The sequence below is a fragment of the Trachinotus anak genome, unplaced genomic scaffold (genome assembly GCF_046630095.1).
Source record: "Trachinotus anak isolate AG129_WGS33_773 ecotype Australia unplaced genomic scaffold, CSIRO_AGI_Tana_v1 ptg000010l, whole genome shotgun sequence".
NCBI lineage: Eukaryota > Metazoa > Chordata > Actinopteri > Carangiformes > Carangidae > Trachinotus > Trachinotus anak.
In genome coordinates this window covers 27716471-27735995 of record NW_027273861.1, presented here as the reverse complement: position 1 = coordinate 27735995, position 19525 = coordinate 27716471, and the positions used below count along the sequence as shown (strand labels likewise).

Below are 19525 nucleotides of genomic sequence, written 5' to 3'. Positions count from 1 at the left end.
TTAATTTGAGTAAGTATTATCTAAGTATAGGGTGTTTGTTTTACAAAGAGCCCCAAACTTATGTCAAACAAAAACTGAGGCTCAGTGATTCTAATTATTCCCCATGAGCCATCTTCAGAGACAAATAGAGTTCGTGGGTGGGTGGGGATGGTACCGGAAGATATCCTTCAAAATAAAAGCGTGTTCATTTATTTGGATCCCGTAGCAGCCACTCGAAGCCGAAGAGAATAACAAGCTACAATAAATTAATGAAATTATTTTAATCTAAATTCAAAATCAAATTATATTCATTAACATATATATATATAAACAAATGTGCTTGCATACGAACCAGGCATTTAAACAAAACAAGATATAACATTGATTTGTTTTTATAATCTGCTGGACAAGAGTTTACATACTGAAACTGATTTTCATAACTAAGCAGTCTCCCAAAATATAGAACAATCATCCGTTATAATTTTGAATCTATTCACGACTCATTGAGAAAGTTCTTAAGGAGTAGGTCTTAATTTAGTTGGTCTTTAGTTGGTATCTTTTGCAAAGAAGCCTGTGTACCATCTAGTATAGACGTTTTTGTTTGTTTGTTTGTTTGGGTTTACGCCAAGGATTTTATTTTGACAGTTCCACCCGGAAGTGTTTGATGGCAATAACAGGGGCTAAAGCTAGCATGTAGCGGAGCGCACCAACAGTTTATTTTTGGAAATGTAGCTCCAGCGCTGCTACAGGGGCGACCAGCTGAACGTGATGTCCACGTCTTGTGGTTAAAGTCTACGTTACATCGCGGAAAGAGCCGAGGTCTTTTGTTTGTGTGTCTGAACCAACGTTAGCTTGTTGGCTGCAGTTATGTAGCAGCTAGCTAGAAGCCGTAGGTAGACACTGACAGCAGGCTGGAAACGTGAGAAAACACCAAGGTAGGAGCCGTGCAGTGAACATTTGTCCCCCATGGATGTATTATAAGGTCTTATAATACATCCATGTTGTCCCCCCACTCTGCTGATATGCAGCGCAAAGCCGTAAATCATTATCTGTCATATTATATAAAATGTCAAGTGAAGCTTTACACTGAAGGATGTTGGAAATGACGCGCAGGTGTCGCTGCTCAGGTGTCACCATGGCCGACGACCCTCAGAGAAACTTCCGCTCAGCGTACTATGAGAAGGTGGGCTTCAGGGGAGTGGAGGAGAAGAAATCACTGGAAATACTGCTCAAGGATAATCCTCTGGGTAGGCAGCAGTTCATATTCACCGACACCCAGGCGAAACCTGAGTTTACACTTGGCATTCATTCTGAAATTAGTGGTTAAATAAGAAGAAAGTCACTGGTTTCAGCCTCTTAAACGACTAATCGATTATAAATATATTATATATTATATTAATAATGACATGTTTCATCCTATTTGAATAGACTTGTATACACCAGATGCCTGCCTGATTTGTAGACACACATGACAAGTATGGAGAAAACTAACATCTTGCACCATTACTTGTTTTTGCATCAAAAATCAACATAATTTGTAGTTTTCTGTGTAAACTGTAAACATGCAACACATCAGGAACATGGAGACATACATGATAAATGCAGCACAATCAATAAAGTTGAAACAGCGCGTGCAGCTTTTAGTATGATTTACCAAAAGTGTTAATTATTGTTTTCTATCTTATCCTATTACCATAATAATTTATATATGGCATCACTGTGTGGGCACACATGCTTAACTTATAGTGTTTGTCCACTGTATACATGTGTCACACATTAAACATCTGTAAAATGACAACCAGGCTGTCACAGCTTAACTTTAAGAGCGTCTCCACTTAAAGTAGGAAACACCATTAGTACTACATCACAATGGTGTTTCCCACCACCTGTTTCTACATGATTTCTGTGGTTGTGGTTGAGTTTTGACGAGATAACAGACGTGTTTTACTTTGTCACAGATCTAGAAAAGCTGAGCACCTTCAGTCAGAGGTTCCCTCTCCCCTCCATGTATAGGATCCATGTGTGGAAGGTACTGTTGGGTAAGAAAAACACGTGACCACTAACACGTGACCATCCTAACAAGATAGGACAAGGTGAATGTGTGGAATCTACAGTAGATCATGAACTTCTGTGTCTTGTACTCCACAATACTGTATGTAAAGTGTATGTGTGCTAGAGGTAATTCTTTATGGTTATATAATGCAAGCTACCTTGGACAGGACAATAAAAAACCTTTTTATGTGCATTCAAATGAATCAGTTTCATTCATTTTATGTAGTGAAAACTCTCTTTGGCAGTGATCTTCACTCTCCTGCCCCTGCAGGCATCCTGCCACCCCACAGTGACTCTCACACGCTGGTTGGAGGCTACAGGAAGGAGCAGTACCAGGACATCCTGGAGGCTCTGGAGGTCATGAGATACGTCAACTCCTCCACACCCTCCACCCACGTCTACCTCCGCATGTTCCAGCTGGAGAGCCAGGTGCTCCCACGGTGCTCTGAGACCACACCACCGGTAAGAAAACCAACCAGAGTAATATTGTCAGATCTGAGAATGATAAACCATCAGAAACACATGAGATGATGTATGACCTTGATCGCAGTTCAAGTGAGGATTGAGCTATTTGTGATGTGATAGGACAGTTGTGTTTTAGATGTTCAAGCAGAACGAATTAGAGAACAATTGTGAGTGAACTAAGGTGTAGAAGTTTGTAGTTTGTGACTTATGAATTATGGATGTAAGCAAAACTTTAATTTGTTAAAAATCCATTGGCATGACTGTCAACAGGAATCATGACGACATGGTGCTTTTTAACAACCTGTTATTGTTTTAGTGTTGTGTATTGTTGTGTATTAACAGCAGAGATATAAGTGATTTTTACACGTGATGAGAGTAGAGAGTATAACTATTGTCTGAGAACGGCTGTTAATGTGTTTCTGTGGTTGTATTTGTTCAAATCTGTATCTGTATAATTTTTCCTGGTTTCCACCTTTTTAAATGCATCTTTGAGCGTTTTTGCTGCATTTCATCCAGACTGCATAATAACAGTGTGAGTGTGACCACAGATGTATTTTGTCTTCGGGAGCTGGTAACAATATGAGCATAGTCTGATGGTTGATGGTTACTGGTTTGGCTCATACTGTGGCCTGCTGAAGTTACTGCAATCAATGGATGCCTGACTGTTAAAACAGCCACAGATATTTGAGGTTAGCTCTGATATTTTCATTATGAATTATTATTCATAACTGGAAAATGATTGGTTACTACAGCTGTTGTCCTTCTATGCAAAGATTTATGTCAAAACATCAGTTACATTCATTACCAGAAATACAACCCTTTGTATTTTCACGACCACATCAGTAAATTATCAGTTGAATTTATTTGGGTCCACAATTAAACAGGGAAACCACACAGTGACATGGTAGTGGGAATGTGTCCAAATCACCCTCTAGAGGTCTCTCTTTAAACTATTTAGGTCACATGAGTGAAATGCCTTCAGTCAGAATTTGTTTAGATCTGTGTGAGTCACAATTATTTATCTTTTGCATATATAAATAATATAAAAATAACAATCATCCTCTGTATTTTTACTTCTGAGTGCCACAAGTTTTATTGTTTTGAAAATATATATGTAACTGGCAGTATAACATTACTTTGTAAAGATGATTCATTCTCAAAGTCATTGATAAATGAGAGCCAGGTAACTTCATACTAGTAGATGTTGTAGATGATTTTTGTAGTTTTTGCAGGTGTGATTTGTGAATGTTGTAATAGATAACACACACACACATTCCCCTTTTGCAGGCTGCTGATATTAGAGTTCCTCCCTCATTCTCTGGTGCTGTAACATGTGATGTACTGTTGTTTGGTTTTTCTTTTCCAGGATCAAGAAAACGAGGACTTCCTCTCCATCAGCAGAGCCATGGAGGAGATCGTAGATGATCCCATCGACTGCTACTGGCTGATCAAATGTTTCGTCAATCAGTTCCACACAAAGTTTGGAGACTCGCTGCCTCATCTTGTAAGAACTTTTGACATTATCACTAAAAATGTAGTTTCAAAGCAAATTGACCTTCTTAACAGCAGTAGATTAAAAGAATCTTAGCAGAAAATCCACTTACTTTCAAACAAGCAAGAATTTCCAGTAAGTGAATCTTATCCTAGGAATTTTTCATCAAACTCAAAAGCATATTGATCACCAAAACACAGCAAAACATATGAATTGATTATAGATAGATAAAAAACATACTGTGTTGCTGCTTCCCACAAAGATTATATTGTTTTTTAAGGCATCAGCTGCAAAACTGAATGTTGACAAGAGTTTTAGATTCACCACAGTGGTGTTATTGTTCACAGAAGGAAACAGTCAAATTTTATAAAGCCAAATGAATTGACGTTACTCTTCATTCAAACCAACGCGTTTTCTGGTGTAGTTTTGAACATGCGTCATGGCGCTCAGATACAAAGCATCTGAGGAATCACGGTGTAAATTTAGTTTATAAAATACCAGAATTAATGTGACAAGGTTCTCATGATTCAGGAGTTTGGATCACATTATTGTTTTAATGTGCGTCACCATGAATTAGGACTTTGTCGTTCCTTCCTGTTCTGTCTGGTTTATTCTGGTGTAGCCGAAGAGCCTGGAACATTATCTGAGTCAGGAGGAGCCTCGACTGCTGAACCATCTGAAGAACACCGGGGCCCTGGCCCAGCTGCCCTACAGCCTCTGGTTCAGACACTGCTTCGCTGGCTGCCTGCCCGAGTCCAGTCTGCAGAGGTCAGTTTACTGTTGACTGGAAAAACCTAGTCACCGTTGTAGAATGTTTTAACTCAACCAAGATCCGCACAGCACCTTGAAAATGTTTTTGTAGCAACCCAGTTGTTATTATTGTCAGCTATTTAGAAACCTCTTCCAGATTTTTTTAAGTCTGGATCTGTGCTGCTGGGAAACTACAGAGAGAGAAAACAGGAGGATGTCAGGCTTTTCACACATTCACAGTCAGAATGGCTTTTTATTGTGCCTCTCATGAGCTTTAGGTCTGCAGCCATGAATTTACATATTTGGCTCTGATGGGGCTGTTTTCATTATGTTACCACTACACCAGTGCACAAGGAAATAGCAATTTTCCCAGTTCTGTTTGTGCAGCATTTGTCTCAGTGAAGTGCTGACAGCTTGTTGAGGTGAAATCCTTTTGTTTAAAGTACTTTAACCAGTTTAGGAGTAAAAAACAACTATTTACGTTTGAGGGAATCAAAATGAGCTCGATTGGTTTTCTAATGTGAAGCTTTCTCCACATTGTGCGTCAGTGACTCAAAGGTTCACTGAGCATCTTGGATGTTATTTGAACGTTTAATTTAAGATGGATGGCATCGCTACAGGCCTGTACATTAGTCCTTAGTGCGAAAGGTAAGACAAGTGTTAGTGCTGTTTGTCACCAGGAATGACAAACACTAAGTGCAAAGCTGCAAAGGTTTAACAAGCAGTGTGACAACAGTAAATTGACTTCATGCAAATGTCTCACTGTGCATAGGAGCAACAGCTCAGGTCAAAACAATAGGGGTTGTGTTGATTCCAGCAGAAAAGAAACACACACCAGAGAGAAGTGTGAGCTCAGTGTAAACCTGCCTGAGAGCTGCAGACTTGGTGAGAATCCAGGGCAGTCTGTCTTTTGAATCTGTTGAAATATGCACCTTTACTAAGCACCCAAACAGTCAACGCTCACAGCCTCTTTCACATCATATCGTGTTATATAATGAAGGCAGCTGTTTTGCCCTCCTGACCTTAAATCAGTGAATGTAACTGAACCCTTTAATGTTTGGTTTCAGGGTTTGGGACAAAGTGATCAGCGGCTCCTGTAAGATTCTGGTGTTTGTTGCCCTGGAGATTCTGCTGAGCTACAAGATCATGTTGATGGGCATCAACAGGCCTGAAGGCGTGGTCAAGTTCTTGTGCAATGTGAGTAAATGAGAGCACTATTGTGTTTTTGTCTAACAACAGAAATGCTTTGTGTTTGTATAACCTCTCTGTAACCGTCTCCTTCCAGATTCCGCAAGAAAACACGGACGCCATCGTGACGAAAGCCATCGACTTGTGGCATAAATACTGTGGCACCCCGATGCACGCTGTGTAACCACATGGAGCTCCAGACGCTGGAGGAATTTCAACCCAGAGGTGAGAAGCTTTCCCAGAACCCTGCAGGACTTCTTAACTCCACTGAGACTAACAGACTGTGGCGTTCGCTGTCCGTGGGGCTTTGTCTCTGCTTGACTGAACTGAAAACTCATCATGGGCTCCTTTTGATAAGCCGGGGAACTTTAGAACCACTTTCTATATTTGACCAGCCAATTTCCCACTTTCCCCAAAGACTATGACAAACTGCACAGAGGAAGGCTGGAGTTGGAACACATGGACACAGAGGGGATCACTGGAGCATGTTAAAGGTGTGAAAACCTGTCTGTAAAAAGACACGGGAGCATAAACTTATTATTTTTTAATAAGTTTCTTTCTTTAAGAAACTGCATACATCATAGAAGACTCACAATAAATTAATACCCACATGCAGTTTTTCTGCTTTACAAAAAAAACATTTGAAAAGTCTCACTTACTTTCTTTGCTATGTACACGTCTTAGACTTCTGAGAATATTTTTCTCCCAAAACATTTTGCAACAGTAATATTACTGACTCTTACACACACACATTCACACTCTCAGTCATAACACACACAACAGAGCAACAAGTTCTCCCAATAATATGGTAAAAACTGCCAATTCATGGACCGAATATAGACTGTAAACAATAAAAAGAAAACAAAATAAGGTGGCAGGGTTTCCATATTTTGTACCGCACAATGACATACAAAAAAAATTCAAAAAGTCAGAGAGTTCGGCAACATATGTCTGTGTCTACAGATAATATTCTGTGTCAAATGAAACAAGTAAATTTGGCAAATTTGAAATCCCTGTAAACAATACTGTAGGCACAGCGAGACAGTGGGTTACTGAACTCTCAACAGCAGTCCCTCTGGGATGCATTCAAGGTCACGACTTCCACAGCAAGTCAAGTTGCTTTGGTTTCAATTGGGAATTTCAGGTCTGAATCCAAGAGCTCTTGAATGCAGCCCATCAACAGATGGACAAATAAGGAGAAAATCTGAAATTATTGCTCAGTTGATTGATGTGAATGTGTTTGGAGATCATCATTTTTTATTGTTACTGGCTTTTAAGAAGCATTTGGGGTGGTTGATTAGGATTTTAGGACATTTTGGCTTCAGGTTCAGCTGCCTACAACAGCATAAGCTGTGGTAAATATTTTCATTCCTGTGGCTAAATGAGATAAACGGTCATTGAGATGTCATCTGTGGAATAAAACCGTGCCAACACAAGCACGCCCCCGAGGAAAGATTTAGTCTGGTTGAGGGAGGAGAGTGACAACATGGTGAAAGGCAAGAAAACAATCCCTGTGTTTAGAAAGAAAAAAAAAAAACAACAAACGTCCCACCTTCACCTTCTACCGTTTCCATCCTTGTAATTGGCACAGATTCTGTGTTTGACGTCCAGAAGCTTTGTTCAAAAACAAAAGTGCTGCAAAGGAAACGTATCGCCGCCTCTTCATCATAAAAAAATGACAATTAAAAGCTTTTGAATATCAAGAAGCCTCTAAAATCTCCACTGAGGGGAGATGCCAGCCGAGAGTATAATCCATCTGAAAGTTCCCGTGATGGCTCAAACTCGTGTCGAGTTGAAGTCGACTCTAGTAGCAGTTGGAACGATTGAGGCTTCTGTGGGAGTACGAAAGCATGGCTGAGGTCTGACTGGGCCACTTCATGGCCGATGGAACCTGTAGGGAGAAAACATAATGACAGAGAGAACGTGAGGAACGTTTGAGAAGCAGGTAGGTACTTTGGTCCAGACTGAAATGTCTCCACACAAACCTGATGGATTGTTATTTAAATCATCATCATCAATCTCCTGCCTTTTCATTTGGTGCCAACAACAGGTCAAAATATTAAATATGCCTAAAATTAATGACCAAATTCCTGCTGTATTTTGGGGTTAATGCTAACATGCTAACTATTTGTATATATATATGTATGTATGTATGTATATGTATATGTGTGTGTGTGTATATGTATATATATATATATATATATATATATATATATATATATATATATATATATATATATATATATATATATATATATATATATATATATATATGGTATTAAGATGAATCAGTTGTACTAGTGCAAAAGTCAGCATTAGTTTCTTTGCGCTTTGCCTAGTGGGAGATACTGTGGCTGACAGAAATTCTCCAGATACCCTGATTACAACTACGTGTCTGATCTGAACAGTTTTCACACTTGGCTGCAACTAAGTGCCGTTTACACTGATTAGGATTAAAACTGTTCTAAATATATAAGCTTAGATTTCATAATCCCTTTCGATTTAACAGCATGACTTTTCTTCTGGTGCCAACTGCAGAACAAACTTAACAGTTTTGCCCCACTGGTAATAATGATCTGAGGCTACGACCACACTAATACGTTTTCATTTTAAAGTGAAAATGATCTCCATCTAGACGATTGTTTTCTTCTGTAAACAGGAAGCAGATTGTCTACTCTGCAGCTGATGAGTTACATGAAGTACAACAAACGAGGAACAACAAAGGCAGTTAGAGCATTAAAATGCAGAATTTAACTGCACAACAGCTGCTAGTAAAGACAACATGATCAGTAACACTTGCTATTCATTATTCATGTTATTTTCATCACTGGTAGTCGAGGCTGACAAGACCCAATCAGAGAACAACCCTGGGTGCCTATGTCATAATAATAAGGTCTCCATTTTTTCCCATCCAGACTACAATGCAAACAGAGTTTTCAAATGGATCAAACATCAGAGGTCTCTGTTTTCAGGGCTCGAAAACTAATGTGGACACCAGACGTAAACGCAGCCAAAGAGATGTTTTAAAACTAGTGTGGACGTAGCCCCAAGAATGTGTAATCATGGGGCTGGTAGTGCGGCTGTAGTCCTGCAGTCTTCTTACCTTGTCAGGTGGCGGCTCGACTCATGCACTTCCATCTCTGTGCTTTTGAACTCATTTAACTCCTTTCTTATGGCAGCCTGAGCAACACACAAATAAACACATATGTAAATACAGTACGTGCTGTGTGTACAGACATTGATTCCAGAGTGAACCACGTCTTTAACTTCACCTTATCAGCAGCCGTTAGCCGAGTCCACGGCTTGTCGGCTCTCCTGTCGTAGTCCTGAGCCTCGGCGACCTCCACGTAGTCACTGAAGCGGATGAGGATCTTTGCTTCCCTCAGCTCCTCGACTGTCGGCCTCTGGCTGAGCTGCAGGAGGTGAAGAGAGGAAGGGTGTTACGTCCAGTCATTATTAACATGCATGCTGAAGAAAATAAGTCTGTGCAAAGACATCCAATGTTAGAGGGTCGCACGTTAGTGTCTGGAAAGGATCAAACTCCAACTATCACTACTATAGATGTGTTTTCGTCTGTACCAGTTTAAATTTTCACACAACCTTGGTAAGCTATTCATTGCTTGAAGGCTCTTATTCAATCTGTGCAAAGCATTTTAGATCCACATTATCACTGCAACAGCTGTTGACACAGAATTGGTTTATGACTCCAAAGTGTTTTCCTAGTACAGACCTTATGTTCCCTGTTTTATGATTAAAAAAAGGGGACCAGAGTTATGACTGAAATCAAAAGGGTTGAAGAGCAGTAAGTTTGGGGTGCATTTTTTTTTTTTTTTTTTTTTTTTTTTTTTACAAATGTGCAATATTTTTATCATAATATTAATGATTTAAAAATATTTTTTAATAATAGAAACTTAACATTTTTGTAGGAAATCTGACTCTGGACTTGGATCAGCATTGAAGGACATATTTATTGTATATTATGATTGTCTGTTACTATCTGAAAATGTTAAATAATAGAAATATAAATGTTCAAAATTACATCTGTCTTTCCATTTTAACCAACTTGTTTTTAAAATGTTCTGAGACAAAACTAGACGTAAAAAATTTGAAAGATTATGTTCAAATTACATTTCAAGGAAAAAATATAAATAATAAAAGGAGGAAAGAATCAACATTTTCAAATGTTTTCAAAGATCATTTAGTTTTAAAACACTTAAAAACATTATTTATGTTGGTTCACGGCCCACAGGTCGGGAACCACTGCTCTCTATCAATATATAATCAAACATCACTCATTATTACTGTGGCAGCTGCTGTTTGCCGAACAACAAGGCGGCCTTGAGGTCTCAGTGAGATGGAGAATCTCAAGTGAATGCCCTAACCCCAAAACCAAGTCTTAACCCTCAAACAGCTCTTTAAACTTGTGCATGTTGGTCCCCACAAATCTGTTGGACCCCACAAGTACAGTGGGCTTCCAGTTTTCGGACCCCACCAATATAGTAAAACAAGCCCACACACACGCACAGAATAAGAGGATGATGTAACACATAATACCATCATCTTTTGTAAAGGGGCTGCAATATGAAGGATGGCAGTTCGGTCACCACGGCAACCGTGCCCATATCTCCATCTCTCCTCTGATTAAAGACTCTCTGTCCATCTCTTCTCCGTCTTACCTTTCTGGACAAATGTCTCTTGATCTCCCTCTTCTCCTCCTGCTCCTCCAGATCGTTTCGAGCTGCAGCGAACGACAGAAAAAGACCCTGATCACACACAGCGATGATTAATGTTGGTCGTCTTTTTCCTCTCCTGCTATGCAGAGTGACTTACGTTTGAGGATGTTCCTCTGCTCCAGCTCCTCTGCTGTCGGCCTTTGACTCAACCGCCTGGAAAACAAAACATCTATTTCAGGAAACCTATTTTTATATGATTTTATGTTTGTGTCTGATCATTTTCACTGTGCTCAAACAAAATGTTACGCGAGGCAGAGATTTAACTCTTGTGGACAGACTGAGCTGACTGTGGATGTGATGTCATTTTTTTACGAGGTTGTTATGTGAATTTCCAACAGTGTGTCTGCAAAGTGGTCAGAGATTCAGACAGCTGAGCAGAGAGATTGATGGTGAGGGAGAACAGAAGGAGCGAAGGGACAGAGCTCTGCAGAGGCGGTTCACACAAACTCACAGAGCATTTTGTTTTTCTCCCTACAACTGTAAGAAATTTACATTTCACTGGAAGTTTTCAACGTTTCAAGTTTTCAAAATAGAAATCGAAGCCTGTCTTTGTGATAAAAAGTGTCGTTTTATCCACTTAGTGTATGATTTATAAAAGTATGTGACATCTAGTGGTGACCTAAGCTGAAAGATGAACTGAATTTAATTTAGTCATTTTCTGCTTCAGCCAGTGTCCAAACATTATTACACACATTTTCACTTCAGGCAAAATAAGTAAAATTCAGTTGGTGCTGAAACTCTTCAGTTGATGATCAAATCTCCTCTGGTTCCACTTTCTTCAGTGTGAGGATTTGGGGATTTTCTCTGTTTTATATCACAGAACGTTTGATACCTTTGGGTTATTGACTGTCACCACTGAGTAGTTAGTTTGAAATTTAAATACCACTGAATTTATTCTATTGCACTGAAATATCTGACTTTGAAAACCATCTTTATGGATTTATTTGAATTTATCTTGATTATCACTTTATTCCCAGTAGAGATTTCAGGATTCTCAAAGAGATTCAGATAGAGAATTCACATATGTCTCTTAATGCCATTGCCTCTCCTTGTTTATCTCTGCTACAGGGAGAGGAGGGAGGGAGAGGAGGGAGGGAGGGGGTACTCATGTACAAGTGTGTGTGTCATGTTGGAAAAACCTAATGAACAAATAAAATAAAATAAACAAAAAAAGGAGTTTTATTCAACTTGCTCTGTTAAATTCAACTTGCTCTGTTTCAATAAATAAAAATAAAAAAATCGAGATCTCTCTTTGCTGTTGCAAGAATTATATTAAAATAATTATTCATCTTTAAAGAAAATTTGTTTAAAACTGTAAGCTGTAAGCTTGTTTTCAGCATTTATTACAATATGAAACCAGATAATGATTAAAAACTTCAAGCAGGTGTCTTTAAATATTTGCCTGATCCTGTGCTCTTAAGATGCATGATATGGTTTTGAGCCAAAAACAAGATATTTTGTTACATAAATTCATTTTTAAGTAGTTTCAGTTTTTATAATTCTACACTGTGGATGATTAGAGGTGATGTTATATGTATAAATGCTTCCTGTACGTCCACTGTCCTGCTTCTTCACCTTTAATCCCCCTCCTCCTCTCAGCTCTGCCTCCTCCCTCTCTACAACTCATCATCCATCATCTGCTTCCCTCAGCAGCCGCTACACATCCATCACAGCTCACGTGGGTCAAAGCACTTTGCAGGTGACTGGGTGTACATGAGGAGTAGTGTGTTTGTGTGTAGGTGAGTGGGTCATCTCTCTCTCTCTCTCTCAGCACAGTGACTCTGTGCCTGTGTGACGTCGAAGCAGCGGCTCACCGGGTCAGTTTGGTGGCCGTCTGCTGCCGGGACTCGAGTCTCTCCTGGTCCGACTGCAGCGGCAGGATGTTCTTCTCCTCCAGCTCCCTCTTCGATGGACGGTTACTCAGCTTGATGGCCAGAGAGTCCTTTCGTAAGACCTTCATGGCCAGTGTGCCTACAGTGGTCACACACAAAGGGAAACAGTTGTGTTAATATAATGTCATCTTAGTTGTGCAGATCCAGACGGTAGTGAACTCTCCCCCTACAAGACGACTCTAAGGAGCCTAAGAATGTTTTTTGTTATATGAAGCATAAATTTGATTGGGTTATTTATGACTGTTTTATTTCAGGGTTTTAAAACCTTCCGGTCAGAATCAGGCAGATCCAGATCCATCCTGTCTGAAGTTCCTTATCTGAAGTATCTCAACTGCCTCCATGAGCTGTGTGTCGGAGCTTCTGCTGCTCCAACAGCTGACTGTGGTGGTAACAGGCCAAACTATAACAACTAACACAGACGTGCATCTGTCTCTTTTACCTCACAGAGTATCTCCCCCACACACCCACCTTTCTGCTTTCCCTCACAGTTCTGGTCCAAACAATCAACCACTCTTGTTTTTAGTGCCTTTACTGAACTGTCCATGAAATGACTGGAAGGTGAATGGAGCCACAGGTAGTAACAAAGCACAGAGAACTATCACCAACTTCATTCTCTTTAAGCTCATCGTTTTGGTTCAGTGTCAGTGTTTTCATCAAACTCACAGTCCACCACCTGCCCAGCAGCAAACAGACACACACACACAGTTAGAAACTAGCTGGTGGCCACAGTGGAGCATTTAGCAGTTGAACAGCCAGATACTTTCCTCAGGTGTTGGTGAATAAAAGAAATAAATGGACTCTAACAGCAGAGCTGCTCTCTCGCTTCATACAGAACGTCAGGGCTGAGTGTTTATGTGAGTTCTTCAGACCCTAAATACCCAAATAAAATTAGTTACTGCAGCTTTAATTTTCTTTCACGTGAGATGAAAATATAACCCATCTGACTTTGTTATCTCTCCACTGTTACAATCCCTCTCCCCTATTTTCTCATGCATTATTTATTATGTGTATGTTGCTTGTGTAAAATAAAATAAATACTATATACATAATGCTTCTGAGATGAATTATTCACATCTCTGATTACCAACTGCAGCTCTGAGTGCTTCACTTGTGCAACCATGCAGACACAAAAATGCTCAAACACAATCCTCATGAATATGTATTATGAGATGAGAACCTCTGGTTACAGTTTTAACTGCTCAAAGCTCCGTCTGGACATGTGACAGACACACATACTTGTAAACAGTGTGTCATCCTCATCTTCCTCTTCGTCTTCCTCTTCTTCATCTTCGTCGTCTTCTTCCTCCTCCTCCTCCTCCTCCTCCTCCTCGTCCTTGTACATCCCCGGCAGGTCCTCGTAGTCCACCTCGTTTGGGAGGTTCTCTTTGTCGTCGTCGCACTCGATCATCACCGTGGGAACCGCGTGCATCATGGAGCTGCAGGTTGGTGGGAAAGGGCAAGAGGTCAGAGGCGTGCACTCAGTGGTGCGTTTAGGTTGTGAAATAACAGGAGAGCAGCCGAGTTAAAGTCTGAGTACAGTCTGAAAAGAAAAGCAGAGTCACAACAGTGTAAAAAAAAAAACGATCAGAGACACAAAACTCACATCAGTGAGCTTCTGCGTGAACAACAGCAGCAGCTGCTCAGAGCCTGTAGGAAATGAATCCTCAGACAGGCAACCAATCACAGTGATGGATGAGGAGGCGGGAGCTCGTGGGGAGGAGGGGATGTAACCGATATGCTTTCATTAGCAGACCAGCACCGATGAAAACAACACTTCTCTTTCCATGTGTGATATTTTCTCACTGACAACACTTTCCTCCCATCATGCATTTCAGCAGTGATTTGACAAATGGGAAGTTAAGACAGTCGACAGAACAGACAACTATAAGAAGAATAAAGTCAAGTTTAAAAGAGAGAGAGAAGATACTCACAGGAAATTATAACTGTAAATGATAACAATTAATCAGTAACATTATTTCTATTTAATCATTTGAAATCTCAAACAAATATGAAGGTTTGCTGCTTTTCTCTGTTTCAGCAAGTTTTGATTGTATTGGTTCGGCAGAACAGAGACGCTCATGTTTGCTCTTTTTCACTGTATCTGGACTGAATCTGTGGTTCCAACCTCTTCAACCTGTGACCCCTTAAAACAAAATAACGTCTGCCTGTGGCCCCTCCTCACTGGTTGTAGTAGTTAACTGGTTATGACCGGTTTCTTTTCCCCGTGTTCATCATTTTTATTCGTAGACAAATGTAGTAATTTATAACAAATATTTTTTCTTCATTCCAGTCTAATTATTTAGCTGGCGACTCCTCAGGTTTGTCTTGTGGGGGTTTCGAACCACTGGGCTAAATGATTAACTACAAAAATAATTCATTATTAGATATAAAACAAGAGTTAGTTGCAGCCTTTTTGAATCCTACAGGAAGGTCGTGCAAACAGTTCAGGATGAGGTTTGTATGGAGAGTTTAAGGTTTCAGATCAGTCACAGCTTTCAGCCTCTCACCACCTGCTTCACTGAACAGAAACTGTTTTGGAGTAAAGCCTGAGGTGTCACTGAACATTATAGATGCTGTAAAACTAGATGAGAAGAGGTAAGAACTGGTTGTTTTCTACTCTGACACACCACACAGCAGCACACTGCTGTCAGATCAGGCCAATACTGAGGAAACAGAGCTCAGTCTTGTCTTAGTGATCTGGGTAAAAGTATGAGAATAAAACTCAGGTTGGAGGAAAAAGATCAGTCAGTGATTTAGATTTTTTTTCAGCTGAACTGAAGAATCACATTTTCCTTTTTATATTGAGAAAACTTTTAAACATTTAAAAGGTTTAAACTGCAGACAAAAACTGATCACAATAAGCCAAGCAGAGCATCTTGGGTCCTGTGTGATCAGTTTGGCGTGTTTAGAGTCCATTGGGGCCCCTCCAATCACATTCATCACCATTATGTCATAAATAATCTGACACCAACAAAAATGTACTAAATCTAAACATTTTTAATTGTCCGTGTTAAAATGATTTTCAAAATATATTATAAAAATATAATATAATATAATAAGCCTAAATAAATAACTATATAACTTCAGCGTTTTCATATTGTAAAGAACCCACATTATGAGGCCTGAGGTTCTTACTGAGATGTCACTGCAAATCATCCATTGGTTGTTTAAGCCCTCAGGGGCCCCTGAACAGCCTGGGGCCCCAAGCAGTCGCCTGCCCTGCCTGTGTCTGTGTGTGATCCTCACCTCTCAAACCTCTGCATGGTGAGGGCCAGGGTCTTGTTGAGCTCCTCGATGATCCGGCTGGGCGGGTGGAGAGGAACAGGCAGCGTCCCGTACTGCAGCGAGTGCCCGCCCATTGGAGGATGGCTGGGAGGGGCGGGGCACTTCTGGAAGGCGAGTGAAGAGGGCTCCATGCTCCCCGCCGGTACGGAGATCATGAGCTTCTTTGGAGGTAGAGGAGGAGATAACTTCACCGACATGCACGGCAGCTTCACCGGGGCTCCGTCTGCAGGAGAGGGAGGGCGTGTCACGATTAGACGTGCGCAGAGAGTCAGAAACGCACCTGTGAGCGTGCACGAAGGCGAACGCACCTGTAATGTGATTGGGTAGCCTGGTGAAGGGTTTGGGTGGTAGCGCAGGAGGTTGTTTGTGTAGCGTTGGAGGTCTGGAGAGTGTTGATTCAGCGCCGTCAGCAGGATACACAGTGGACTTCTTCGTGGGCGGAGCCTGGCTAGATTTCAGGGCGTGGTCCTGTTGACATGCACCATCACTGGGCATCTGAAACTCCAGGGAACCTGAAGAGAAAAACAGAGAAATAAAACACTCATATGCAACAATGTGAGATGAGATGATGGTGCTGCTGCTGCTGCTGCTGCTGCTTACCTACACCCGCAGCTGCTCCCTCCATCAGCTCAGTCCCTTCACACTCTGACAGGCTGGAGCTGAGCACCGGGGAACGTCCGTTCTCCATCTTCACCTCCTCCCGTACAGCTGAGGACGTGCCGTCTGCAGAGGAGGACGGAGCGGGAAAAGATGGCGAGGGGGGAGGAATGGAAAAGAGAATCAAGAATAAATAAATAAAAGAAAGACAGAAATTAGAGGGAAGAGAAGTTTCCTCTTTTACAATAAAACTGATAACAGATTACTACAGTTTAGAGCTGGTGGAGCATTCACTGATTCCAGCTTCTCTAATGTGACTTTTTGTTGCTGTTCTCTACTTTATTTCATAGTAAACTGAAAATCTTTAGCTGGACCAACAAGGAATTTGGGAATTTGAAGACGTCACCATAGGTTCTGTGATGGTATTTTTCTGCTATTTTCTGACATTATAAACTTAATGATTAATCAAAATACTGACTAACAGAATATTTGATATCAAAAATAATCAGCGGATGCAGTTTTAGCTGTAAGTAACAACTAAAAACTGTCAAATCAACGACTGATGTTGTTCATAAAATGTCAAAAATAGAAACAAATGTCTTTAACAAGCTGCACATGTGAAAAGCAGTAACTTCAATTTATTTTATTACCTTAAAATAATGATTTGAATAATTCAAAAACACAATTTTGTGTTGTTCTAAACCTAAATAGATTCAACTCAGAATCAAATCTTCACATTTGAGAAGCTGCAACCAGCAAATGTTCAAAATGTCTTAAATAATTAATTGATTATCAAAATAGCTGCCAGTTGATTCTCTTTTGATCCATTAATCAACACACTGACTAATCACTGCAGCTCAAAAGAAAAAGTCACAATTTATACTGTATACTTTCAAAATTACCCAAAAAAGGATTAATCATTTAATTTAATTTCTGACTAATCGATGAATTGATTAGAAAAATGACACCATTTCACATTTCATCGATCACCTGTTTCCTGGACCCTCACCTTTCTCATAAACCTCCTTCAGGACTCCTTTCTTGATGAGCTCCTCTCGGCTCTGGCGAGTGGACATCTTCCTCTCCAACACTGAGAAGCACAGAGGACGTGAGGTCAAACAAACAGGCGGAAAACTGTCAGGCTGCTTGTGAGGCTGTTGTCAGTGCTGAGCCATGTGTCGGCCGCAGCAGATGTTTGTCTGGACCCGCTGCCTCCATCACTGTTGCTGCACAGTAAAGATCTTGTGACTGAGCCTCCGAGCTGCACACAGGCTCCACAACCAGCTGCCTGTTTCTCTGAGGAAGTGAGTTGTGTGGCTGCTGTCCTTTCAAAATTAAAGCTGAATTATTATTTAGAAAAAGACTAAAGCCAAATTTCAGTCAAGTGTTGAAATCAGTTTTGCTAAATGATCAAACTGACTCCACTTTTCTCTTCATCTGCTGTTTAAATATTTTCTGCACCTTCAGGCTACATCTACACTACTGTGTTTTAGTTTTAAACAGCTTTTTTTTTTAAATGAAAACTTTCTCCACCCAGACGAGTGTTTGACCTCCGTTTCCCAAACAATCTGCGTCCACACTAACACCTGAAAACACCTGTGACCATTCACGGACACTGGGCATGCGCGGGGGTGTAAACAGGAAGCAGGTCGTTTCCTCTCAGCTGATTAGTTGCAGAAAATACCACGAACGACGAAAGTAGAGACAGCTGATGCGTTAAAATGCTGAACAGCAGCTGCTCGCAAAGACAACAAGGCCAGGAACACTTGTAATTCATTCTTCATGTTGCTTTCACCACAGGTAGCCGAGGCTGGTAAGAGCCAATCAGAGAGCGCCCAGGTGTGTCTACGTCATTGTCTCCAAAGGTCTCTTTTTCCCGTTCAGACTACAACGGAAACCCCGGAGTTTTCAAAATAAAACTCGAGGCTCGAAAACGTATCAAAAAAGATGCGTTTTAAAAAGAAACGTAGTCGTGTGGACGTGGCCTGAACATTAATAACCTTCATTAAATCAGGTGATCTCACTGAGATTTAACATAACTTTCCTCTTGTTCTTATTTTGCATCATCCCTGTAGTTTTTTCACCTTGGTCCTTCTGTTTTTTACATCTTTCATAATATTTAAACCAATCAACAGAAATGTGTTTTTACTCTTTTTTCCAGAATGAATAGGAGGACAATTGAGAACTTTCATGTTTTTATTCAATAAACTGTTTGTGAATTTCATCTATTCAGTCATATATTTTTCCAGGAACCCTGTTTACAGCCCCAATTAAAACCTAATTACTCTTCAGAAAAGCCTGGTTATTTGACCACAATGAGTCATGAATGCCCACATAACTTAATGCACGTTGACTGAATGGTGGCAGGAGTCCAATAATAACACCATGTGCACCGTGTGTGGTAGTTACAGTAAGTACAGTAGAGTTACACTGTGTGTGGTTTGGCTGCAGAGAGAGGAGGCAGGTTTCAGCTGTGACAGCTGGGAGAACAGCTTGGCTGCAGGAAGCCTCTCCTCGCCCTCCGCTCAGTGTTCGTGTCTCTCAGTGAGAACAGGAAGAGGAAGGACTCAGCCAGCGGAGAAACAACAACAACAACAGCTTCCATCTCTTCATCCCAGTCAGACACTTTCTCCTGCTTCACGGTTTTCTGCTCGGTGCATTTTGTGGCCCTGAACCAGACGCATGCAGCAACATCCCCGTTTCCTCAGACACTGAGGCTAACGCCGCTCCACCAGAAGAGTTGATTCTCTGTTAAAGAGGCGACGCAGTGGAGCGCTGCCAATCACCATTTACAGCTAATTTGTTGCTGCAGTGAACGTTAATTATCAGCCCTTCCTCTGCTGTTGTGTTTGCATCTCTGATGAAGACTGTAATTAACAGCCTTTAGCCTTTCATGCTCGAACTGAGTCAAATAAATTTGCTTCATTTTCACATAAGATCTTTTTCCCTGTGACGACATGATTGGTCACATTCTGTCTTTTGTTTTTGTACATTTATCTGTAATTGTTTATTTTAATTTCTTATTCTTTTCTTATTATTGTAGCAATATTTTCTTTTATTAAATTTTCTTTTATTCTCCTGATTTTAGTCAA

General features: G+C 40.5%; 2 protein-coding genes across 10 annotated transcripts in view; one reads left to right on the top strand and one right to left on the bottom strand.

Annotated features, from left to right (window-relative positions):
* The first annotated feature begins 620 nt into the window (after window positions 1–620).
* tbc1d7 (TBC1 domain family, member 7) lies at window positions 621–11727 on the top strand. 4 transcript variants are annotated; one of them, XM_071486549.1, is made up of 9 exons: window positions 621–914; window positions 1107–1226; window positions 1938–2018; window positions 2303–2493; window positions 3863–4000; window positions 4611–4756; window positions 5806–5935; window positions 6024–6151; window positions 10654–11727. In XM_071486549.1, exons 2-8 carry the CDS (start codon window positions 1115–1117, stop codon window positions 6108–6110), a joined length of 885 nt encoding a protein of 294 aa, XP_071342650.1. In that variant the 5' UTR covers window positions 621–914; window positions 1107–1114; the 3' UTR covers window positions 6111–6151; window positions 10654–11727. The 4 variants fall into 4 exon arrangements, with proteins under 4 accessions (XP_071342650.1, XP_071342651.1, XP_071342652.1 ...); XM_071486550.1 differs by having other exon boundaries at window positions 10747–11726; XM_071486551.1 differs by lacking the exon at window positions 10654–11727 and having other exon boundaries at window positions 1093–1226; window positions 6024–6796.
* The window catches only part of phactr1 (phosphatase and actin regulator 1), a 98481-nt gene continuing 85411 nt past the window's right edge, over window positions 6456–19525 (bottom strand). For all 6 annotated transcript variants that reach the window (XM_071486543.1, XM_071486544.1, XM_071486546.1 and 3 more), the window contains 11 exons: window positions 17443–17523; window positions 16437–16559; window positions 16145–16348; window positions 15798–16059; window positions 13788–13987; window positions 12474–12630; window positions 10757–10812; window positions 10603–10664; window positions 9199–9339; window positions 9030–9106; window positions 6456–7817 (listed from right to left, as the gene is read on the bottom strand). In XM_071486543.1, coding sequence (XP_071342644.1) covers window positions 7802–7817; window positions 9030–9106; window positions 9199–9339; window positions 10603–10664; window positions 10757–10812; window positions 12474–12630; window positions 13788–13987; window positions 15798–16059; window positions 16145–16348; window positions 16437–16559; window positions 17443–17523 — 1379 coding nt within the window. In that variant the 3' untranslated portion in view covers window positions 6456–7801. The remainder of the gene's footprint in view (window positions 7818–9029; window positions 9107–9198; window positions 9340–10602; window positions 10665–10756; window positions 10813–12473; window positions 12631–13787; window positions 13988–15797; window positions 16060–16144; window positions 16349–16436; window positions 16560–17442; window positions 17524–19525) is intronic.

Coding starts and splice junctions, on each gene's coding strand:
- tbc1d7 (XM_071486549.1), top strand. CDS start 1,115: ATGGCCGACGACCCTCAGAGAAACTTCCGCTCAGCGTACTATGAGAAG. Junction 1,227..1,937: donor GCTCAAGGATAATCCTCTGG/GTAGGCAGCAGT, acceptor ACTTTGTCACAG/ATCTAGAAAAGCTGAGCACC. Junction 4,001..4,610: donor GAGACTCGCTGCCTCATCTT/GTAAGAACTTTT, acceptor ATTCTGGTGTAG/CCGAAGAGCCTGGAACATTA.